At 50.4% G+C, this 24,240-nt stretch overlaps 1 protein-coding gene across 1 annotated transcript in view; it reads left to right on the top strand.

Annotated features, from left to right (window-relative positions):
* Window positions 1-17,955, top strand: part of USP7 (ubiquitin specific peptidase 7) — a 55,789-nt gene extending 37,834 nt beyond the window's left edge. Inside the window, exons 9-31 of the mRNA XM_082361649.1 lie at window positions 422-502; window positions 603-693; window positions 2,961-3,043; window positions 4,918-5,027; window positions 6,365-6,521; window positions 7,285-7,429; window positions 7,703-7,833; window positions 8,496-8,630; window positions 9,009-9,110; window positions 9,310-9,415; window positions 10,198-10,290; window positions 10,381-10,448; window positions 10,785-10,885; window positions 11,753-11,906; window positions 12,518-12,585; window positions 13,060-13,168; window positions 13,263-13,340; window positions 14,063-14,163; window positions 14,943-15,042; window positions 16,500-16,619; window positions 16,774-16,845; window positions 16,973-17,063; window positions 17,378-17,955. Coding sequence (XP_082217775.1) covers window positions 422-502; window positions 603-693; window positions 2,961-3,043; window positions 4,918-5,027; window positions 6,365-6,521; window positions 7,285-7,429; window positions 7,703-7,833; window positions 8,496-8,630; window positions 9,009-9,110; window positions 9,310-9,415; window positions 10,198-10,290; window positions 10,381-10,448; window positions 10,785-10,885; window positions 11,753-11,906; window positions 12,518-12,585; window positions 13,060-13,168; window positions 13,263-13,340; window positions 14,063-14,163; window positions 14,943-15,042; window positions 16,500-16,619; window positions 16,774-16,845; window positions 16,973-17,063; window positions 17,378-17,484 — 2,403 coding nt within the window. The 3' untranslated portion in view covers window positions 17,485-17,955. The remainder of the gene's footprint in view (window positions 1-421; window positions 503-602; window positions 694-2,960; window positions 3,044-4,917; window positions 5,028-6,364; window positions 6,522-7,284; window positions 7,430-7,702; window positions 7,834-8,495; window positions 8,631-9,008; window positions 9,111-9,309; window positions 9,416-10,197; window positions 10,291-10,380; window positions 10,449-10,784; window positions 10,886-11,752; window positions 11,907-12,517; window positions 12,586-13,059; window positions 13,169-13,262; window positions 13,341-14,062; window positions 14,164-14,942; window positions 15,043-16,499; window positions 16,620-16,773; window positions 16,846-16,972; window positions 17,064-17,377) is intronic.
* Window positions 17,956-24,240: the final 6,285 nt, after the last annotated feature.

The following is a 24,240-nucleotide window of genomic DNA, read 5'->3' as shown; positions in this document are numbered from 1 at the left end:
AGCACTAGCTGGATTGAATCCAGTTCATTAAATATCCATGGACAAACCAGTCAATCCTGTTGACAGGCTCAACCTCATTAATCTCTTGGTGTGGACCAATACGAGTTAAGTTTAGTGCTCAATTTACATGCTTTTCCACAGAGGTAAAATGAATATAAAAAATGCTTCTAAAGGCACTACAGATTACTAATTCATTCCAAAGGCTGTATAGAGGGTTAATCTCAACTGTTGCATGTAGATATTTTTGTAAATATCCAACCAAGGAAGAAGATTTTTGTATGTTTTTGATAATTGCATGCTAAAGGTCATAATATTTATAGTCTAGAATTTCTTTGACCATTGAAATTTCCTAGTCACGTTTCAAATTACTGTATGTTAATTAAGCATAACATTTTCTGAAAGCCAAAACTTTCTCTTCCAGTTGCTTGATAATGTGGAAAATAAGATGAAAGGCACGTGTGTAGAAGGCACCATACCTAAGTTATTCAGAGGCAAGATGGTGGTATGTGATAACCAGTTTTAAAGAGTGATTTTTAAATATTTTAAACATGCTAATATTTTGACGGTTAATGCTTAAGCCATCTTATTTTCCTTATTTGTAGTCATATATCCAGTGTAAAGAAGTAGACTACCGATCTGATAGAAGAGAAGATTATTATGATATCCAGCTAAGTATAAAAGGAAAGAAAAATAGTAAGTTCTGTGTACATAATGGCACCACCACCTTTTCATAATTTGTTTTGGTATAATGCTTCATTGACACAGTGGTCTTTATTGAAATATAGTGTAGAGAAAATTGCCCAAATGATGAAGGTACTGAGTGAACACAGTCTGGTGACCCCACCCGGGTCAAGAAACAGAACATTTGCAAAGCAAGATGGTGGCCCTTCCTGGTCACTGCCTCCCCCTCCTCACAGGAAACCACTGTTTGGCCTGCTAACATTCTTTCCTAGGTTACTTTTGCGTGTTTTGTGATATTTACGTAGATGGGATCGTGTAGGATATGTGTCTAGTTCTCTCTTTTCTTTTCCTCAGCATTGCCTCCATGCACTTCATCCTTATATTGAGCGGCAGTAATGGGTCATTTTCATTGTTTTATAGTATTCCACTTTAGGAATATAACACAAGTGTTTGGAAACCATTCTTTCCTTGATGGGTGTTTGGGTTGTTTTCAGTGTGAGGCTGGTAGGCGTGAGGCTTGTTGGCCGGTCTTGTGTCCACCCCTGGTGCATTTACGGTGAGTGGAATGCTGGCTCGTAGGGCCTGCGTGTATGTCGAGCTTAGCAGATACAGCAGTTTATCCATTTCTGCTCCACCAGTAGGGTGCGAGCAGTTGTTCCACATCCACTCCAGAGCCGTCAGTCGCCAGACTGGCGTTTTGGTGGGAGAATGGTGCTATCTTGAGTTCAATTTGCATTGCCCTGGAAGTTGGGGAGATTTCACCTTTTTGAATGCTTATTGGCAATTTGGGTGTCTTCCTGAACATATGGAATGTAGTTTGTAGTAACTTGATGTCCTGGTCCAATAATTCCGTGATTTCTGGATCTGTTTCCATCGATTCACTTTCCGTCTCTGGCTGTGAGTTCCAGCTTCTTTGCCTGTCTGGTCATCTTTTATTGGATGCCAGCTGTTGTGATTTTTATCCTGTTGGGTATTGGATATTCTTAACCTTTGTTTCGGGGCACATTTCGTTATTTGGAGATAGCTGATTCCTTCGAGACCAGGAGGAGCCTCTGCACGTCGCCGGGGCTCTCGCGCGCGGCTCTCCCCGGGGCCCTCTGTCCTGCGCGGGGCCGCTGCCTCGGGCCGCTGAAAGCCCCGCCCTGTCTCAGGGGGACTCTGGGGCCCGCTGGGGTTTCTCTGCCCTGCGCGGCAGCCTGAAAGGTCCAGGCAGTGAGCTGGGACGTTGGCGGGCTCTCAGCGGCCACGTCCTGCCCTGCCTGTTGTCCCGCGTGTGAACACGGTTGTTGGCCTTGTATTGGAGCCCCGCGCAAGGGAGGGAGCGCGCTTCCTGTTACTCCCTCACGGCCTCGGCGTGCGAGTTCTTCACCGGCTGTGCTCGCTACCGCTCGCCTGGGTTTCGGGCTCTCCGCCGGCATGGGGCTTGCCTTTGCACTCTTGCAGTGCGCCCATTTGATTAACAGAATGTCGTAACTGTAGTGAAATCCAGGTTATCAGTCTTTGCTTCTTGTGTCTAACAACACCTGTGCTGGAGTCATAAGATAATTCTCTTATCTGTTACTGTTTTCTCTTTTCTGTTTATTTACAGTCCACCCAGAATAGTTTCTTTCTGCTTATGGTCAGAGTGCACCAAAGGTGCTCTGCTGCCCCTTTGTCAGCAGTGAGCCCTTCGCATCTGTGTAGACCTCTTTCTAGACTCTACCTCCCGGTCCATTGGCTATCATCCTTGGATGGACTCTTCCTTCTTCCTTTTCAGCTTTATCGTCGTTTAAGTGACAGGATTGTAAGGTGTTTAAAGTGTTCATCGTGGTTATTTGGTACGCTCAGGTATTGTGACAGGATGACTGCCTTCTAGTCAATGAACTTGATTTAGACGTGGCAGCGTTATCAGCCGTGTCCCCGTGCTGTGCACAGGAGCCTCCGCTCTTACTCCCTCTCACAGCAGAAGCTCGTGTCCCCTTCCAAACTCCCCCTCTTCCCCTACCCCAGCCTCCCACATGCCTGCTCTCTTTCTGCACCGACTTTAAGTGTTTGGGTTAAAATTTGTACTTTAACATTACTGAAGATTATTAAAACATTGACTCCATGTTATCATGTAACACCCTCAGTGGCCTTAAGAGTTCACACCTTTTGCTGGATCAGTGAAGTTGTAGACCTGTGCTCACAGCTACAGTTATTTACGTTCCTCCCTGGCGTGCCTGAATTGATTGATTGACTATGTTATAATCAAAGCTTTAGTGATAACTTCGGCTGACTTTTTTCTCTTTCTCTCTTGAAAGTATTTGAATCATTTGTGGATTACGTGGCAGTAGAACAACTAGACGGTGACAATAAATACGATGCCGGGGAGCATGGCTTGCAGGTAACTTGGAGATTGTGTGCTAGTGTCCTGCTGTATCTTTCCACTTTGTTTTCACATCCTTTGCTTAACTGTGAACTAAGCATTCACTTGTATCTTTTCACATGCCGCTGGTGTTTAGAACGCAAAAGGATTTTATTTCTGTCTGGATGTTGTGTTAGAGAGCTCTGATCGTGTCGCTGGTGTAGACAGGCAGGGGTGGGGAAGGTGTTGTGCCTCCTGGCTACCAGAGGCAGAACCATCACCCGACACGTGTGCCCCCTGCCCCCCCGCCAGTTCCATCCATGACTCTGCCCCTTACTTCACCGGTGTCTGTGCCAGAGCTTCCCTCAGTCTCTCCTAGTCACAGATAGAACTGCTTAGTCACTGGGACTCTGGTTTTGGCTGGTGGTGGTGGTTTGCTCCCCCGCCGCCCCAGTGGAGTGTCAGTTAGTTTTCTGAGGAGCCTGACTTCCAGAGCGAGGAGTGCATTTTCCGTTATTTGTTCCACACTCGGTGTCCCTGCTTGTTTTCCACATGGCCCCGCAGGAACTCTGGCAGAACAGTGAGCGTTGTAGACAAGCGGCAGTGCACGGTCAGATAGAGGGGCGCGGACTGTGGCCTGGTCAGGCTGCTTGGGGGGTCAGCAGCATCCTCACGGGCCCAGCCCTCCAGGTCTGTGTTGCAGCCTCATAACCTTGACTCACTGGCTCAACTGATTTATGATTTTTTTCGGACCATCCTGGGTTTACCAAGCTCGCACATTTATAATTCACGGTGCTGGTGAGCCCATTTTGCCGTGGGTCACAGACCTGCTGTCCTCCTGCTTGGTCAGGCCACTGATTTGTAGATCAGTAAGTTACTTGGCAAACATGCCACTGGATTTGCTTAGGAAACACTTGAGTCAACTCACAAGAATTGCCCTTATCCACACTGGATATTTTTGGCTCTGGGTGAACAATAGGTATTTTAGAGTCAGACTCTCAATGGACAGTGGCTGAGAAACAGGATTCCTCTATAAGTTGTACTAAAGCCGTGCCATTCCTTTGTGTGGCAGTAGGTTCCTGGGTTTTTGTTTTTCTTCCCAGAACTACCCAGTTCCCTTAACCATGCTAATGTACAACAGAGAACATGGCCACAGAGGACACCAGTTCCTCCAGGTGGGTGTTTTCTAGCCAGTGTTGGAAATAAGGTTTACAGCTCCGAAGGAAGGGCCAGACAGGAAATACAGCTGTGCTGAGGGCCGCCGATGGCCTGGCGGTGACTGGCTTTGGCAAAGGCTCATTTGAGTGAGGAATGAGCTGGCTGAGGTGGAGAGAGGAGTGAGGCTGGGCCCCTCCTCCAGAGGCCTTGTTGGGGGCTGTCCTTTGGCCCAGAGGCTGGTGACACCTGGGCAGAGGCTGGGACGGTGGTCAGAGGGCCTTGCTGATACCGAGTCGGAGTGGTTTTCAGAAGCAGGAGTGACCAGTCAGCACTGACCGTGCTTGCGGGGAAGGACGGCGGTCACGGGCAGTTCTCCCAACCCAGACCGTGCTCGTCTTATTCTGTTCCGGTGTCCATAGGCACATCTCATTCACATAATCATAATCCTCTGCTTTTCCATTTGATTTTCCCGTGTTTCTCCAGAATTTTCGTAGTGTTTAATGACTGTGTTAATAGGGCAGCAAGTGACTGAGCCGTAATTTACTTAACTGTTCCCCTGTCGCTGGACATCAAGATAGAGTATAATGCAAACTAAGAGGAAATCACACACACAGAACATTTAAAGACACCCTGTGCCCGTCTCCCCACCAGAAGTTCCCAACGTGTTCCACCCTTGCTGTGAAACGCTGTTGCATTTGTTGCTTCGAGAAATAAGTAGAGGTAAACTAAACCTGTGCTTCTTTTTCAATGTTCAGGAAGCAGAGAAAGGTGTGAAATTCCTAACATTGCCACCAGTGTTACACCTACAACTGATGCGATTTATGTATGACCCTCAGACGGACCAAAATATCAAGATCAACGATAGGTAATCTAGAGTGGGATGTGAGAGTTAAGATTTACCCATCGTCCTGATTTAGGGGGTTAGTCTCAGTGCTTTGTTTAGTTTTTCTGTTTTCGGTCTCATCTCTGATTTATTTAGGTTTCCTCTCTGCCGAGGTGTCCCAAGAACTGTGCTTTTAAAGGGATAATTTCAGGGGCTGCTTCCTCTGTATCTCCTCCTCAGGGAGCCCCTCTGTCTACACTGTGGCAGACTGAAGTCTGTGGGGGAGAGGGTGCTTTCTGCTGCACAGGCTTTGGTTTCCCCAGAAGTGGCATTTGCTATTATTACTCTATTGGTTTACATAGGATTCTCCAATATGTTGTTATCTCTCAGTTGGCATAGGCTTATAGAATGTGCTAGAATCCTCAGGAATGCTGGCGTAGGTGGGCGTGTCCCCCATTCCAGGTGTTTTCTAGATCCTTAAAGTACCAGTTAAAAGGTTGCTGCCACACACTGCTTTGTCTGGTTCAGGAGACAGAACTTGCACCCTGATTAGTTGGAGCAGTAACTTTGTACTCCTTGGTCAGGGGGTACAGCCTGACAATAACCAGCCTCCTAGAGGTTGGTCAGTCACCCCTGAAACTCGGTGGAGAGTGTGACTTGATCGTATCACCTGCCACCAGCCGGGCCTGCTCATCTGTTCTTGCCCTTTTCCGTGGGGTCTCTTGAGACAGCAGACCTCACAGACCAGCAGCCTGCAAGCTAGGCCCAACCTGCTGGTGTGCTTTGTTGGGTCCTCACCTTGGTTTTCTTTCTATTTTTATTGGAATTAGTTGCCAACATTTTTTCAGATCGTGAGATTTCACATAAAAGTCCAGATTTCTGGCATCTGGCATTCAGAACACTTGGCAGTGCCGGGCCTGAGTTCCCAAGGGCCGTGCCGGGTGGCAGCTGCCCCTCCACGCCCAGGCTCGTGCTCTGCTCGGCACCACGGTCCTCCTGCACCCACCTCCCGCTCTTCCTGCCTCCACCTCCCGCTCTTCCTGCCTCTCAAGGCCCGCCCCCCCCGTTCATGACAACATTTGGAAATATCCACATCCTAGAAAAGTCAGTGTGTTTTTGTCACAAGACTGACTGTTATGTAATATCCTGGAATTTAAAATTCCGTTAGGTGTGTCAGTGCTTTATAGGTATTTTTCTCAAATCAAGCTTCAGATTTTGTTGACGTGTGAATAATTTGTTGTGATGAGTAGGAGCTGCCCTTTCCAAGTAAAGAGGAGCCAATGAGTTAGAAGGTCTAGCAAGGAATAAAGCCTAAAGGTGAAATATTTTACGAGTAAATGAAACCTGGATTTCTCTTAAAATGTTTTTATTTTAAATAGGTTTGAGTTCCCCGAACAGCTACCACTTGATGAATTTTTGCAAAAAACGGATCCTAAAGACCCTGCAAATTACATTCTTCATGCAGTCCTGGTTCATAGTGGAGATAATCATGGTGGACATTATGTGGTTTATCTAAACCCCAAAGGGGATGGCAAAGTAAGTGCTGGGGAGGGGGTGGGGTAGATGTGATGCTTTGTAGGGAATTCAGTGACACTCAGCTTCAGACTTGGCCTTGATAGCGAAGGATCCCTTCTTGGCCTCTGTGTCTGTATGTTCCTGATACTTCTAAAGGTGGATAGTAAATTATGATTGTACTTGATATATACATCTCGTTATTAGTATTGGACGTTGGACCTTGCAGGATCCCTTTACGTCTAGCATGAGGCACTTAGCTTCCACTTCGAATAATCACCTGTGGCCCGCGCTCGTGGGCCTGCACTGGTTGTGTGTTATTGCACGTGCCTCGTTACCCGCGCAATGTAACGTGCCGTCTTGGCCTGGTTCACGTGGATCCCATCCCGTGATCCTCACCAGGAGGAGCAGATGGGGGTCTCGGGGTCTGTGTCCAGGGCCACAGGGCCAGTGAGGAGCAGAGCCAAGGTGGAGCCCGCCCAGCTCGTGCTGAGGGGATTTGAAGGCGGGACCCTCATGGCACCAGATGAGGAACCTGTAACTGTAGGGTTAGTGCCATTTAAAACGACTCCATCCGCGGTGGGCAGAGATGGAGCCTAAGCTTCAGCATAGGCTGTTTGAGTACATGACAGAAATTGCCCGTGGACGGGTGTTAGCAGTTCTCCGGAGTGTGGGGTGTGGGCGGCGGAAGTGCTGGCAGCTCCGTGAGGGTCACCCGAGGCAGGTCGCGCCGCCGCCTACTTGTGTGCTCCTCCAAGCGCCGTGTCTCTGCTGCTCCCCGTTGCAGTGGTGCAAGTTTGACGACGACGTGGTGTCCAGGTGTACGAAGGAGGAGGCCATCGAGCACAACTACGGGGGCCACGACGACGACCTCTCCGTGCGGCACTGCACCAACGCCTACATGCTGGTGTACATCCGGGAGTCGAAGCTCAGTGAGTGGGACGGGCGCGTCGTGCCCTCGCTGTGCCGGGCCCCGAGTCCCGCCCGCTGGGGCATTTCATACGACGTGACAGTGGGCCTAAGCGAGAGCCACCTGTCCAGACACTTCCCTGCTTATGCTGCCTTACAGCATCATCTAGAAGCAGCCGGAGTGGGCTTGCGGGTTTGGATGTGGACCCAGGGTGCCAAGTAATTTTACTTAGAGGGTGGCTTTATTTGTGATGACGTAGCGCACAGAGGTGAAGGGAGATGTGTTTGTCCTGCAGGTGAGGTTTTACAAGCTGTCACCGACCATGATATCCCTCAGCAGTTGGTGGAGCGATTACAAGAAGAGAAGAGGATCGAGGCGCAGAAGCGGAAGGAGCGGCAGGAAGCGCATCTCTACATGCAAGTGCAGGTCAGCCTCCGGGCAGGCGTCAAGCTGCTCCGCGGGCCGGGGCGTCGGCCGCGGGTCTGGGCAGCCCCGTGAGCGTGCGACTGAGGAACTGCAGGCCAGTTCCCTCACCGTTGGGAATGTTCTTTCCAGTTCAGGGTATGGGCTTAGATGTGAGAGGTACTCAGGCTGCCAGAGCAGCGGTGTCTTAGTGTTTAGAAAACATGCAGGGGACCAGAGAAGGAAGGGCGAGCAGAACCCAGATGAGGCCTGGCAGGGAGAGCTCTGGGGGGTGGGGGGTGGACTGCCAGGTGGTTTTGGTTGCGGTTAGGAAACAGGCATTTGTTTTAACAAGTTGATTGACTACCTGGAAAAAAAGGTACATGTGCATCCTGGCTTTATAATATTTGGGGATCACCATCCAGATGGATTTCTAGTTGATGTTTATGGATGAGCTTAGAATGGCCGCATGGAAATATGTAGGGTTTCCAAATATTCATACCTGATTTAGTTCTTGGTCATTTTGGTGCTTTTCTGCTTGGGTCTTCTGTAGAAGGTTCATTAAAGCAAAAGACTAGTTGTTTTTATTTTTAGCATTTGAACCTTGGTTTTGATCAGCATGACCTGGTTCTCTTTTGTCTGTTAGTGGTGTAAACTCCATTCTGCATTTTCCTGCCTATTTGCAGATTGTTGCAGAGGACCAGTTTTGTGGCCATCAAGGAAATGATATGTACGATGAAGAAAAAGTGAAATACACTGTGTTCAAAGTGTTGAAAAACTCCTCGCTTGCTGAGTTTGTCCAGAACCTCTCTCAGACCATGGTGCGTGCCCGTCCTCCTGTTGATCGTTCTCTCTCCTTTTTCATAGCTGGACCCTAGAGGGTCCTGCCCTTGGAGGCCGGCGCCGTGTCCAGGCGCCACCTGAGAGTGAGCTTGGGACCAGAGTTCCGTCCCTTCCGGGTTGTGCCCTCTGGCATCTCCCCTCATCTCCCCTTCCTCCCCCCGCCTCCCCCTTGGTAAAATGGGCTTGAAGTTCTGGGACACCAGAGATCCCGAAGGCCAGGTCACTGTTGCCCACACCAGCAGGGAGAGCTGTAATCATGACTTTTTTCCCCTTATAATCATAGAATCATTACCTTGATGTAGAATTAAAATATAAGCTGATTTTGCTTTGATTAATTTAACTGTAATTCTTTCCAGGGATTTCCACAAGATCAGATTCGACTGTGGCCCATGCAGGCGAGGAGCAATGGCACCAAACGACCGGCCATGCTGGATAACGAGGCCGACGGCAGCAAGACGGTGAGTGTGGAGGTCTGGTCTGGTCTGGTCTGGTCTGGGCTGGGCTGGTCTGGGCGTGCGCGGCAGGCACCGCGTGCCCTGCGGTCTCCCCCTCGGTCCAGTTACATAGAGTTGGATCTTGTCTTCAGTACTTGATACAGTTTTTCACTCTCACTTAGCCATTAAAATCTTCTAAGCCCAGCATCTCTTTTGGGAATAGATGATTGAACTCAGTGATAATGAAAACCCTTGGACAATATTCCTGGAAACAGTTGATCCGGAGCTGGCTGCTAGTGGAGCAACGTTACCCAAGTTTGATAAAGATCGTGAGTGCCTCCCCCAGCCCAGCACCTCCAGAGAGTGGAGTTTTATTCCCGGAGTGTCGTTCTAAACGCACAGGGTTAAGTGTTCTTCCCTTGCAAAGAAATCTTGTTAATCCCCAAAATGCTCGCGAAACATCCACCGTGTTCAAGGCTTCTTGATGAAGTCAAATCAGACTGACTGTGGGTTGTAGCGTCCTGGCAGGTGAGAAAGTGGCAGCAGCGTGGAGTCCAGCACGTTCCATGTTTTGCTAATCACGCTGGTCTTGTATATACTTGACAGATGGTGTAGAGCAGGGGTTGCTGTCAAGGGCCAGATAGTGAATATTTCATACTTCGTGGGCCATACCGCCTCTGCCTGCTATTGTAGCTACTAAGCGGCTATAGAGATTAGGTAAAAGAACTGTCTTCCAGCGCAACTTTATTTACAAAACAGGTGGGTCCAAGATTGCTTATTTGTATTACTTCAAGTGGTCACTTCTCCGGCAAAGACACAGACACAACCTTTTAACAGATACTTCCATGGTAAAACACTCTGCTAGCGAGTACCAGGTCTTAAAACTAGGTTTCCTAAATTCTGTGCACTCATTCTCATCTTTCCTGCTTCAAATGCAGTGTTTCCCATGGGTTTGAGGTTTGAAGTGATGCCTCAGACCTAGGATCAGCCTCTTAACAAACTTCATTGCACACAGTAACTTTTAGGTGCCCTAAGGTGTCATTTCAGTTGCTATTTCTTAACTTTTCACTGACCAGAAGATCCTAACAAAGCCTGTTTATTAACCTTGTAGATGATGTGATGTTATTTTTGAAGATGTACGATCCCAAAACACGGAGCTTGAATTACTGTGGGCATATCTACACACCAATATCCTGTAAAATACGTAAGTCTGGCAGCACTCACCTTCTGAGCTGATTTTGCCAAAGTCTCAGTGTATCACAGCTTTGAAATTCTTCATTTTTCTTGAACCTAGGTGACTTGCTCCCAGTTATGTGTGACAGAGCAGGATTTATCCAAGATACTAGTCTTATCCTCTATGAGGTTTGGATCCTTATCTTTCTGTAATCAGCACATGGTTAGTGGTTTGGGGAGGACTTCTTCTGCTTCTTTGCTAGCCCTGCATTTGTTGTGTCAAGACCACAGCTAAGTGGGGCCTCGGGTGATCCTGAGTCAGGATCCTCTCTGTACATTTCTGATGTTTGATGTTTCCCTCTTTAGGGTCAGTGATTATTATATCCTTATTACTAGTATTTCCTACTATTTATTCAAAATGTAGGGCTGATGGAATTGGGTATAGAGAAAATACATACAGTGTGTGGCCATATTAAACATTGGACAGACGTTGCATTGTTAACCGTGTCCTTTCTTTTACTGTAGGAAGTTAAACCGAATTTAACAGAGAGAATTCAGGACTATGACGTGTCTCTTGATAAAGCCCTTGATGAGCTAATGGATGGTGACATTATAGTGTTTCAGAAGTACGTACTTTTTGAAGTTATCTCTTTGTACTAAAACCAGAAGTCCTAGAACCAGGAAATGATTCTCTAGACCCTGAGTCACGTTTTGTTTGACGTTGACAGCAGTTGGCCTTCTCTGGGTTTTGGAATTAGGGGTGGCAAACATTTTCCTCATTGAATGCTTTTATTTCCCAAAAATGTCTACAGCGAGCATGACAACTATTAGCAGGAGGGCAAAGGTCTTTAGGGAATAGCAAGGTTGTTTTCTTTCCTTGAAAACATGAAATTCTTAGAATGCACCTACTTGGGTAATCACTTAAATCTGTGTGCATGGAAGCCAGCAGGTGTGCAGTCTGAAGGCAGCCTGATGATGCACTCGGCCTTTTCCTTGCTCTGGAAGCCGTCTTGCCTGGGCAGGGCAGCCCTGAACACTGGCCACACGGAGGCTGCAGGGCCCGGTGGCCAAGAGCAGGGGTGGCAGACCTCTTGTTTAAGGGCCAGGCAGTAAATATTTCAGGTTTAGCGACGACCCGGTCCTGCAGCCTTCGCAGGAAAGTGATAACCTGCCAAGGCCCGGTCGGGGAGTAGACTCAGCACAGCCAGCAGGGTGGGCCCCGCAGCGCATCCTGAGTCCTCTCCCTTGTCTGCGGAACGAGAGGGCGCTGCTCTGTTTCGGGAGCGAGCTCGGGAACGGAAAGCAGCCAGCCCTGCGCGTGGCTCGGCGCACACCTTCTGTGCACGATCGCCTTTGCCTGGTAGCCGGGCAGGCTCCCAGCATCGGGAAATGCTAACCTGAGTTTAGATCCACACTGCTCAGCGTCACTGTTACTTGGGAGATGATGCCCGAACCCTGGCCTGGACTTTGATTGTCTGTGTTTTTCCCCCCAGGGATGACCCCGAAAATGATAACAGTGAATTACCCACTGCAAAGGAATATTTCAGAGATCTCTACCACCGTGTCGATGTGATTTTCTGTGATAAAACAATCCCCAATGATCCTGGATTTGTGGTTACATTATCAAATAGAATGAATTATTTTCAGGTATTTGATAAAATGCTCTTTTCCCTTCAGATTCGACAGCAGAAAGACCAAGTTCTTTTTTAAAAAGCTTGCTGATGCGGCTGTGTAATGGATTTGGTCCTGGGGGAGGGGTCGCAGTCCACTGTCTGGGGAGGTCCTTGACGCAAGTGGGTTGGTGTTGACGTTGCCAGGGGACCGGAAGCTCTTCTCCCCTCACTCCCCTTCCCCCACCCTCCGCCGTGTCTTCTTGCTCTTCGAAATCCTCTTGACCCCTGGCATAAGTTGCTTTCAGAGATCATAGTTTTAACAGCAACTTTGCTTCAGTTGTAACATGCCAAGTGTGAACCATTAAAGTCTTCAGGAAATAAATCTACAGACAGACCTCCCCAGTGAAAGTGAGAAACACTTTAAAAGGTTTTCTTCCTCAGACACGCTGCTCCTGTGGTAATATACTAAGGAGTATAGTTTATTCCTGTTAGATGGTAACTTTCCGGGGCATTTAAATTCAGGCTGCTTATAACAGGTTTCTTTAGGAGCACTAAGCAAATAATCAGTGATGAAGTGTATCAGCAAGTTTCCGTTTCTTCCCCGGATGTGAACCTTGCCCTCTGACTCTGGCCCTCCCTCCCCAGGTGGCAAAGACAGTTGCTCAGAGGCTCAACACCGACCCGATGCTGCTCCAGTTCTTCAAGTCTCAAGGGTGAGCCACACTCACAGATGCCCAGTGTTTGGTGTTGACTGCATGTGTTCCATAGTTCATGCAAACATCTCCAAACTAATGTAATAAGTAGCCGGCCACCTCACCCGACATGCCATTTCTTGCTTAGTTTCAGATATAGAATTGTCACCACTCACATCTTGACCACGCTACTCCAAGACGTCAAAATAATTGGCAGCCTCATCTACAGCCAGGCTTACTCTAGAGACCTCATCCACACACCTCCCTCCCATGTGTCCGGCTGGGCCTGGCCCGGCCCGGCTTCTGTGTGCCGTGTCACCCTTGCAGAGAGTGTTGAGGTGTGACAGACGCAGGGACTTAGGACCTGGGGACAGGAGTAGTCAGAGTCCAAATTTCAAGTTTAGGTGTCAGGCCAGGGGTTTGCTTTTGTGCTCGCTTACGGATATTTGTTTTAGGCAAATAAGTCTTTTATTTATATGCTGTTTTCTTGTGTAGTTATAGGGATGGCCCAGGTAATCCTCTTAGACATAATTATGAAGGTACTTTAAGAGATCTTCTACAGTTCTTCAAGCCTAGACAACCTAAGAAACTTTACTATCAGCAGGTATGAGTCCAAATTAATGTAACCGTGGGTAATAAGGAGAAGGCTCGGGTTTCTGTGGAAGCATATCTAAAATGAGTCTCTCTTTTCTTAATAGCTTAAGATGAAAATCACAGACTTTGAGAACAGGCGAAGTTTTAAGTGTATATGGTTAAACAGCCAATTTAGGGAAGAGGTGAGTTTTTTCCATGGTATGAGTGTTTATTTCTATTGCATCTTGTATATTGTATCTCTCTCCCGAGACCTTGAAAACTAAAACAACCAAAGAAAGCTCCCTAAGCGGTAGCGTGTGTTAGCGGCTCGGCTCAAGAGTTTGAGAACCCCGGTGGGGGGGATGAGCTCTGTCCACCCGGCCCCCGCCGCCACCTCTGAGGCTTCAGGCAGAATGACAGTGTCAGGGAGACCCTTTCCGACTGATTGGGACCTTGCTGCTTGGCCTTGGAGCCGGCGGCAACTCCGCTGGGCCCTTTGCAGATGACACAGCCTCACGTTAAGTGGTTCTTCTGGAAAGTCTGTGCCTACTCAGACACCCAAGTCGTTCACCTTTCTAGCTCTACCGGTATTGAGAGGAAATCTGGGACATGTGCCATCCATGTTGTCACCTGTGTGCAGCTGTCAGGCTGAAATGACACAGTCCCCCCCTGGTCCTTGTCCTCTGTCTCACCATGCTGAGAATTGGACAGCCTCTTAGTGACCTTTCAGGGGGAGAAATTCCTGAGAAGCTGTGCTGTGAGTGGCGAGCTTTTTGCCTCAAAATGGCATTTCTTAGACTCCCCGCAGTGTGGGGCGGCTCCCAGGCTTGGGCAGGTGGTCTGAGTGATGGTCGGCGGGGAGGGGCCCAAGCAGGCCCTGCGTGTGTCCTGTTTTCTGTATAGCCTTCATCTTGTTGTTTCTTAGGAAATAACACTATATCCAGACAAGCACGGGTGTGTCCGGGACCTGTTAGAGGAATGTAAAAAGGCTGTGGAGCTCGGCGAGAAGGCATCAGGGAAACTTAGGCGAGTATTTCCCGAACCCCGTAGGTAGAGGCGGGGGCAGCCCTGGCCCGGCCCTGGACTTGCGCAGTGCCCCCCGCACCCCCCGCCGTAGTTGCCATGCTCATCTTTCAGCCCATACTTTGCAACACTTTCTATAAATACTTCACATTTAACCTTTTTTTTTTGGCCCGTCTTCCCTCCCTGTGTCTCCGGATATTAATTAGCAGTAGTGCAAAAGGGAGATTCAGGTAGAAAAGCCAAGCAGAGGAAGAGTGATTCAAGCAGACTGATGAGCTGAAGCTGGAAAACGTGGGCCTTGATATTGTGTCTGAGAAAGCTGGTCACTTCTCATCTGTTTTCGCCAGTGTTCAGGCCACAGAAAGAAGCCCCAGATTTGATGTTCAGTTTTTATTTCAGAGAGTCGGGTGCTAATCTTATCACCTTGTCTTACGGTCAGCTCGTAGGATGGAACAGCCCTTGGGGCTACTTGGTTCCCAGAATGTTTTCTTTACAAAATTAATAAAAGAATGAGGCCTTTGTTATCTAAAGGGTGAGAAACATTTCACAAGCCCTGCCCAGTTTGGAACCATAGCAAGAAAGATGTACACACGCTCCAAGGGGGTCTCCGGCCAGTGTTCTGTCTGCTCCCCAAGGATACCTGCTTTTGACATTTCAAATCTTCGTAAGAAGACAAGCGAGTCTTCGTAGCTTTGTAATAAAATGACTGACGAATAGTTTTCTAGAAAGTTTTTTTTCTAGAATGAATGTATATAGTTCACGTTCTTCCTTGTTCTGCACAGGCTGCTAGAAATCGTAAGCTACAAAATTATTGGTGTGCATCAAGAAGACGAACTACTAGAATGTTTATCTCCTGCGACAAGTCGAACGTTTCGAATAGAGGTAAGCGTTCCTCTGGCTGCACCAGGGAGGAGGGTTCCTGAGCCCTGGCAGGTGGGGCGGCCGCCCGCAGCTTATTCAGGCAGTGCGGCAGCTCCTGGGAGTGGCTGTCGTTTTGTTTGTGTACCGGTAGATGAAGTGACCCCTGAGATTAGTTTAATTCTGCCAGATTTTGACAAATTGAATGTTTTATTATGATAAAATAGACCTAACCTAAAATGTACTGTTCAGTAGTGTGAGCACATTCACGTTGTCGGACAATCCTCACCGCCATCCATCTGCTTCACTGAGCCTCTCACCCCGGCTTCCGACAGCCACCCTTCTACTCTCTAACTACTCCACATACCGCACTTATTTGGCCTTAGAAATTAATTTTAAGTATGGATCATCAAGCACATCTAGTCAGAGACTGGGTCCCTGTTGATTTTAAAACTGCTGAGTTTTCCACAGTAACTGGAACAACTCATTATTTGGTCTCTTAAAACCCAGAGTTTTGGGACTCCCCTGGTGGTCCGGTGGCTAAGGGTCCGCCTTCCCAATGCAGGGGGCCCGGGTTCAGTCCCTGGTCCGGAAACTAGATCCCACGTGACGCAACGAAAACCTAATGTAGCCAAATAAATAAATAAATTTTTGTTTTTTAAAAAGTTTTCTTTCTTTTAAATTTATTTATTTATTTTTGGCCACGTTGGGTCTTCGTTGCGGTGCGCGGGCTTCTCGTTGCGGTGGCTTCTCTTGTTGTGGAGCACGGGCTCTAGGCGCGCAGGCTTCGGTAGTTGTGGCTCATGCGCTCTAGAGCACAGGCTCAGTAGTTGTGGCGCACGGGCTTAGTTGCTCCACAGCATGTGGGATCTTCCTGGACCAGGGCTCGAACCCGTGTCCCCTGCATGGGCAGGCGGATTCTTTTTTTTAATATATAAATTTATTTATTTTTATTTTTGGCTGCGTTGGGTCTTTGTTGCTGTGTGCGCGCTTTCTCTGGTTGCAGTGAGCGGGGGCTTCTCTTCGTTGCGGTGCGCGGGCTTCTCATTGAAGTGGCTTCTCTTGTTGCAGAGCATGGGCTCTAGGCGTGCAGGCTTCAGTAGTTGTGGCATGCGGGCTCAGTAGTTGTGGCTCGCGGGCTGTAGAGTGCAGGCTCAGTAGTTGTGGTGCACGGGCTTAGTTGCTCCGCGGCATGTGGGATCTTCCCGGACCAGGGCTCGAACCGGTGTCCCCTGTGTTGGCAGGCGGATTCTTAACCACTGTGCCACCAGGGAAGTCCCCAGTGTTTTCTTATAAGCTTAGATATTTCTCCTGGCTCTAAACTCTAATTATTCTAACAAGCCCCAAACATGACATTTTGGCAAAAATCTGACCTAGCTTCCCTTGTTGGAGGAGCGAGTAAGAATTAAGAATTAAAATGTGGCGCTGTGTTTGCGTTAACTGAATTTCTCAACCCCTTGTGTTAAAAACGTGTGTCCCAGGAGATACCTTTGGACCAGGTAGACATAGATAAGGAAAATGAGATGCTGATCACAGTGGCGCATTTCCACAAAGAGGTGTTTGGGACGTTCGGGATCCCGTTCTTGCTGAGGATACACCAGGTGAGGCGTCCTTCTGCTAAGAGGCTGAGCGTCTCGGGTCGGGGCCTGGGCGCTCGCGCTCTGGGTTAGTGTTGCCCAGTGGGGTTCCTTCCCCAGGGCGGCGGCACAGGAGGGCATGAGCTGTGTGAGCACACGCGCCCTTTGTCGTTCGCAGGGCGAGCATTTCAGAGAAGTGATGAAGCGGATTCAGAGTCTGCTAGACATCCAGGAAAAGGAGTTTGAAAAGGTACGCGCTTCTTGGATACTTGTGAGTAATTTGTCGGGCGGGATGCTAAAGTCTTGACTTTTTTTGCCAGAGGTGTGAGCTTTGCTAGTGTTTGGAATTAATGGCGTTTTCGGTTTTTGTCTCTCAGTTTAAATTTGCCATTGTGATGATGGGCCGACACCAGTACATAAATGAAGATGAGTATGAAGTAAACTTGAAAGACTTTGAACCTCAGCCTGGTAAGAGCCCTCCCACAGTGAAGAAGCAGGTAGTAAGTGGCCGGGAGGCCGGCAGCCCTGGGTTCGAGTGGCGGCCTTGTATTTCTCCAGCTGGGAGATTCGGCCTTGTTTTCCTCATCTGTAGAACAGGGAGGAACGGCAGCCTGTAACCGATGAACTTGGCAGGCATCACACAATGGCCCAAAAAACTAAGGTCCCAGGGGAGACGGTGCCGCCACTGGGAGCCCTGAGACCTCGGTTGGGGATGCAGGTGCCCTCGCTCCGGGGGCCCAAGCCTGGGCTCTGTGGTCTCAGTTGCTTTCTCTCCCCGCCAGGTAACATGTCTCACCCTCGGCCTTGGCTAGGGCTCGACCACTTCAACAAAGCCCCAAAGAGGAGTCGCTACACATACCTGGAAAAGGCCATTAAAATCCATAACTGACTTCCTCCCCTGGCGGGCGGGCGAGGCGGACCGCGGTGGGTGTGCCCTTTAACAACAGCCAAGAACTCTGGTGCGCGAGCACTGTCCCAAGTCTTCAGCAAGAGGATTTGCTGCTGGTGTTAATTTTATTTTGTTGAGGCTGTTCAGTTTGGCTTCTCTGTATCTATTGATTGCCCTTTTTGAGCAAAATGAAGGTGTTTTTATAAAGCTTGGATGCCAATGAGAGTTATTTTATGGTAACCACGATGCAAGGCGCTGTCAGCGTGTCGGGGAACAGCCGGCGGGCGCGGCGCTGGACAGGCTCGGCTGTCCCCCCACCCCGGGGCCCGGCCGCCAGCCCCACAGCTAGTAAGTCTTCTGTTTAGGCTCGTCTGACGTCTTTCCCTCAATTATACTTTCAATGACCTTTTGTGCATCTGTAAAGGCGAAACAGAGAAACTCACAACCTAATAAATAGCGCTCTTTCCTTCACTCGTGTATTGTCGCCCCTTCCTCGGTCTCCCCAGCTGCCTGGGTCTTTTTAATAAACTCGTCTCCCTTCCGTCAGCCACTGCTGTCCTGCAGCCCGTTTGCAGAGTGGATGCACTGAATACAGGCCTGACAGACACTTTGGGGGTCTTTTTATTAAATTGAAAACGCTGTTCAATACAATTAAGGTGTACTATGCTGCCTCTCGGCAAACCTAACGATCTCAAGAGTTCATTCGAGCAGGTGAAAAAATTATAAATAGACTTGTCTCCTTAAAACGGAACAGGCGGAACCAAGAAAGGAGGGCCTTTTAGCAAAGAGGGCATGCCCACTGGTGTTAGCAAGTTGTTGACTTTGTATAAAAAAGCTAAATAAAAAAGAGGAAAAAAAAAAGGAAAATTGAAATTGTATATTTAATGAATGAACATGTACAATTTACCACTGGGAGGAGGTGGCATTTTGTCGGGTGAATCTAAGTGACTTTCACTGATGTTGATATTCATTGTGTGTAGTTTTCTTTCAGTCCGGCCTTTTCCTTTGGAGCTGACGCCAGCTGCGTGTCTAGTTTTGAGTGCAGTAAAATAGAATCAGCAGATCACACTTATTTTTCATCCTTTTCCAGTATTTTTTGTTTGTTTCTGTAGCAGCAGTGTACACCAACTCTTCCTGTATATTGCCTTTTTGCTGGAAAATGTTGTATGTTGAATAAAATTTTCTATAAAAATTATAACTCAGTGAGTGACGTGGAAGTTGAGGGAGATTTCTGCTCTCCCTGCAAATAGGCCTGGGGAAACTTTTCCTTTATAACGAGGTTTTCAGGGGGATTTTTGTTTTTGCCTCTGATTCATCCCGTTTAAGCTTAAGAAATAAGTTTTTCCGGGCAGGAACCAAGTACAATAAGATGACCGGAAATACTGAAATGGTGGAAGGCGTGGCCCAGAGGTGGTGGCCTTGCATCCCGCGCCTGGCGCACTGTGTCCCTGGGCTGCTCTCCACCTGGGGGGCACTTCCTGCCCAGGTGCCCACGGTGACCATAGACAGCGCCACCCGCCCCACCCTCCTGTGGAAAGTCATTCTCCGGGTGTTCGACTTTGAACATTGAAGTATTGATTTCTTTTAGGTTTTGGTTTTGGCTGAGGGTTGATCATAGTCTTACGTCACGGAAACTTACTGTCGAGTTATTAAACGGCTTTCCCCAAAGGCCTGTCACGATGTGGACGGTCAGCAGGCAGCGCATGCGATTTACTCTTCCATTCCCTCCCAGTTACGGCCTTGAGTCCGAGTTCATAAAACTGACGGGGGTGGTGGGAGGGGTGGAACCTGAAGAGGACCGCCTTTCACACGGCTCGCTCTGGACCCTGAGGCTGCTGCGTCTTCCCGTCAGGTCCCCAGAACCACAGGGTAACGTTGAAGAGGGGCTTGGGTTCGCCGTGACTGTACCAGAAGCAGCAAGCTGGGAGAAAGGGTCTCATTTTAAAAAGTAAAAGAGCGAACTGCGTTTGCAAACATACATTCCAGATGTCAAGACGGAACCGTAGATCCCCCGGTTTTGGGTGGGTGATGCTGTGGCATTTTTGCCGCTCTTGGCCTTTTTGTTCTGACCGCTCACTGCCCGATAGAACGTCCGCCGTTGGGTGGCGGGTACTCCATCGGCCCTGTCCAGCGGGGGAGCCACGAGCCCCAGGTGTCCGCTGAGCACCTGAAACGTGGCTGAAGTAGCAGAGTGAGTCTTCACTGATTGAATTTTAAATTGCCACACGTGGCTCAGGCGTTCCAACCACATTTTCCTCGCTTTGTGTGTCTTTACAGTGATTAGCTCCCTCGAGCTGTCGAGTTAATGGATGATATATAAAACGCTCACTCTGTGAGGCCTGGAACCCGGCCTCCGGCGGCCCTGGAGGGGGCGGGCTGAGCAGGGTGGCGTCTGCAAGTTCAGACGCAGGGTCCCAGCTCATCGCAGCTTCAAGGGGCCACTGACCCACCCGAGGGGCAGGCACCGTTGTTGATGGATAGATCCAGGGATGGGCGTTCACAGCACGATCCTGCCCAGTATGATGGATGTTCTGAGTTCGTCCTAAGACATTGGGAGAGAGAACCCACACTCAGCCCCCCTGAAGCCTAATCCTGCCCGCTTCCCACCGGTACAGAGGAGGTGCCCTCGTCCGTTCAGACCCAGTGCCACAGAGGGTCAGGGCTGCTGCTGGGGGGCTGGTTCGTTTCACCCCGTCATGGGCAGGCAGGTGGTAGAGGGTGACCGTCCGGCCAGGCCCCTGTGTGCCCTCCCGGCCTTGTGACCAAGGCCGCCTCCTCGCCTCTGGCCGCCCTGCCCAGCCTTGCTCCAGGCTGGAAACAGCGGGAGGTGTCCCCAGCGCCCTGCCTGCAGCCATGCCACGCCCCCCAGCCCACTCCTGTGCTGGGAGGGGGACGGCGGAGCGGTTCCGTGTCTCCGCTCTGGGGGGCAGTGGTCCTGTAACGGCCGTCGTCGCCGATGAGCACACCACATGCGGCCGGCAGCGAGGTGTCTGGGCCACCCGAGTGACCACGACGGGTATTCTGAGTTAATCCGTCAGGCTGGGCTCTCGGGGCCTCTGCTGAGTGCAGAGCTGGCTTTGAGACCCGCATTCACTGCCCCCTCTTTCCAGGTATCCGAGCCGGCCTCCCTGCTGGAAGGAGGGGCCCCCCACTTTGAGATGAGAGCTGCAGGAGAGGGGGACAGAGTGGCCGCCTCCCCCTGAGCCCTGGGCCCTCCTGGCCAGCCCCAGAGGTTGGTGCAGACAAAGCAGGAGCGTGGGGAAGCCTCAGGGAGAGAATGGGGCTGCGACCCCACGCGCCCCAGCCTGAGCCTACAGTGAGGTCTCGGGACCCAGAACCAAGGCCTCAGGCGTCAAGGCTAAGAAATGGGAACGGTGGTTTAGGTCAAGTTGTACAAGGCAGTGAAGGAGGAGGCCCTGGGATGATGGGAACTGGCCGGGCCGGGCCAAGGGGACAGCCTGACATCTGCTGAACCAGGGACCTGTGCAGCTGGACTGTCGCAGTTTTCAAGAGAAGCCAAAAATCGGGATTTTTTTTAAACGTTGGCAAGTGTCTCTCCTGACACTGGGCAGTCTAAGTCAGAGTGGCCTGGGGTGGCTTTGTGGGCTCGCGGAGGGCTGCTGGGGAGCTGGGCCGGACCTTGTGGGCGGCGCATGGACCACGGTGACCGAAGCAGGCCTGTAGAGGAGGGCCCAGGACACCACCCGCACAGCCAGCACTGCGTTTGCCACAGCACTGGATGTTCCTGCCTGTAGACCTCTCTGGGAATCCGGGTCAAACCCGGCAAGTAGCCTGGCAGGCGCAGAATCAGACTCCGGGCTGGAGCTCTGCAGGCGTGTCCGGGTCCTGTTCCGGTTCTGGCAGAGCCAACCAGGCCCCATGACCGTCGCCCGCCGGGCCTGGGTGCCTCTGCAGGACTGTGGTCCTCCAAACCGCAGATTGGCCAAGTCCCAGGTCAAGACCTCGTCCTCTGGGGAGTGGTGGCCAGTGGGCCTGCCTGGCCTCCCTTTCCATCAGTACACGTGGGACCTAGATGGGTGGCCACCTGCCTTGTCGACACGGGTCCACTTGGCGCCCCATTCTGATTTATTACCAATGAGAAGTTGGTTCCCAGGATGCCTAGTTTATGTCAGACGCTTCATCTTCTAACCCTAAAAATCTTAAGGTAGGTCCCTGCTTGGGTGTGGAAACCAAGGCTTCCCGTACTGCAGCTAGTGCCACCCCTCGGGAGTCAGTGCTCCCCTCGGTTCTCTGGGGCATCGCGGGGGACGGGGGCGGGGCGGAGGGGCAGCTGCTGGCATCTGCTGGGGGCTGACATTCAGATCCAGAGAAATCTGTCCCCGGACTGGTCCTTTCCCCCGGCTGGTGGGACACGCCCTGCCAGCGCCGTCGCAGCAGCAGGTCTGACCACCTGAAGGCCACCGGGCAGGCCGACCCTAGTTTCCGGCTGCCCATCCAGTTACTGGACGCAGACCAGCCATCTCTCAGGTCTCGGCTTCCGCACTGCCCTCCCGGGTGGTGCTAAGCAAAACAGAGAAGCAGCTGCCACGTTTTAGTGAATAAAATGTACGTCAGTGCCATACTCTTCCTCCTCTGCCTCTTAATTCTCCCACTTCTCTGCCCCTTCTCTAGGAAATTCCTTTTCATTGAAAGGATGAGTGAATAATATTTGTTATATTTTGCAAAGTAAAAAAAATTCCTTCGGGGAATTCCTTGGCGGTCCAGTGGTTAGGACTCCAGGCTCTGACTGCTGAGGGCCCAGGTTCGATCCCTGGTCGGGGAAGTAGAATCCCATAAGCTGTGGCACGGACAAAGGAAAAAAAAAATTTTTTTAAAAGATAAAGACAGCAGGGGGAAATGCCCCATGATAAAAATTATTTTAAAAAAAAATCCCTTAGTGTGCCCTTTAGCCTATCCTGTGCCCAGCCTCACCCCCAGGCAGACCACATGGTACCCAGGAGGGATCCTGCTCATAAGCCAACTTGGGGCCTTTTTTTTTTTTTTTTTTTAACATCTTTATTGGCGTGTAATTGCTTTACAATAGTGTGTTAGTTTCTGCTTTATAACAAAGTGAATCAGCTATACATATTCATGTATCCCCGTATCTCCTCCTTCTTGCGTCTCCCTCCCACCCTCCCTATCCCATCCCTCTAGGTGGTCACAAAGCACCGAGCTGATCTCCCTGTGCTATGCGGCTGCTTCCCACTAGCTATCGATTTTACATTTGGTAGTGTATATATGTCCATGCCACTCTCTCACTTCGTCCCAGCTTACCCTTCCCCCTCCCCGTGTCCTCAAGTCCATTCTCTACGTCTGCATCTTACTATTCCTGTCCTGCAACTTGGGGCCTTTTAAATCCTAAAATTCCTTTTAAGTCCTAAACATCTTGTTAAGATGGGTTCCTGTTTGGATGTGGAAACCGAGGCTTCCCATCCTGCAGCTAGTGCCAAAATTCCTGCATTTGCCAAATTCCTGCATAGCGGCCTTTGCAGTACAGAAAAGCTGCTGTGCTGTAGCCATGAAGGAATTTTAAGGATTAAACCTCTTGTTGGGAATTGGGCACAGAGATTTGAGAAGATTTGCTCCCCCATCCCAGCTCCCATAAACTCACCTGTCCCCGCCAGGCCCTAGGGGCACCAGGGCCTGGGGAAAGTGACAGAGACCCAGGAGTGAGCGATGGGGCTGGAATGAATAGGCGGAGAGAGAAGGGGGCAGGCAGGGCCTTCCAGAAGAGGCCAGCGGAAGAGTCTGGACACATGGGTGAAAGGGTGAACGGGCCAACGGGCCACTCTTGGTTGTGGGCAGCTGGAGCGCAGAACAGGGGAGGGAAACAGGAGCCACAGGTGGCCTCAGAGGGACCCCATTTTGAAAGTCTGGTCCCGAGGATGATGAGTACGAGGCAGGTGTCACAGCTGAAGGTACTGATTCGTCCCCGTGATCCTTGAGCTTACCCTGTGACAGCCACTGGACACAGGTGAGGACCAGAAGGAACGGTCAAGACCTGGGGCTGGGAGACCCATTGGGGGCGGTTGCCTCCTTCAAGAAAGAGCGGGGTGGGATAACGGGGTGGCGGGGGGTAGAAATCATTGTAGTGCAGAAAGGACAGGACCCAAGGGGAGGGCTGTGTGATGCAGGAGGTGAGGCCAGAAATCTCAGGAGCGGCATGAGTAGGGAAGGGGCCCAAGACAGGACGCTGGGGGGGCACCAGCCTGACAGGGTATGCTGAGGGGGTGCACAGGACGTGGCCAGAGCATCACTGCAGGACAAGGGAGAGGACAGAGAGGGTCAGGGGCTGCAGAGTCCAGGCAGGTAGGAAGGAGGACAAAGTGCCTGGTGGATGTGGGCTTCAGCAGCGGGACGTCACAGGCTCTGTGCGAGGAGTGAGTGGCAGATGGGGCCGTGCGGGTTCCCCAGCTGGAATTGCAGAGATATTTTCACGAAGACGCAGAAGTTCGAGCTGATGGGAAGGAGCCGGGAAAGAAAGATGAGAGCTGATGCGTGGACTGTGGTTTCTGAGGGCTCAGAAGAGAATGGAGCCTGAGAAGGGAGGGCCACGTCACACGTCATCGTTCAGTCATCCGGTACTAACTGAGCACCTACTATGTGCCAGTGCTCACCTGGCCTTCCATTGCAGCAGGAGGGCAGAGGGAAGGGCGGGCGGGCTCCACCTCAGTCCCTTCATCTTCCTGCTGGACCGGGCTGGGGAATCCCAGCAGACAGATGCAGGCAGGCAGTGGTCACTTAACAGCATTTAGT

Source organism: Balaenoptera borealis (genome assembly GCF_965194805.1).
Source record: "Balaenoptera borealis genome assembly, chromosome: 16".
Taxonomy (NCBI): Eukaryota; Metazoa; Chordata; class Mammalia; order Artiodactyla; family Balaenopteridae; genus Balaenoptera; species Balaenoptera borealis.
Note: the sequence above shows the minus strand (reverse complement) of the source record. Positions and strands in the feature narration are given on the sequence as shown.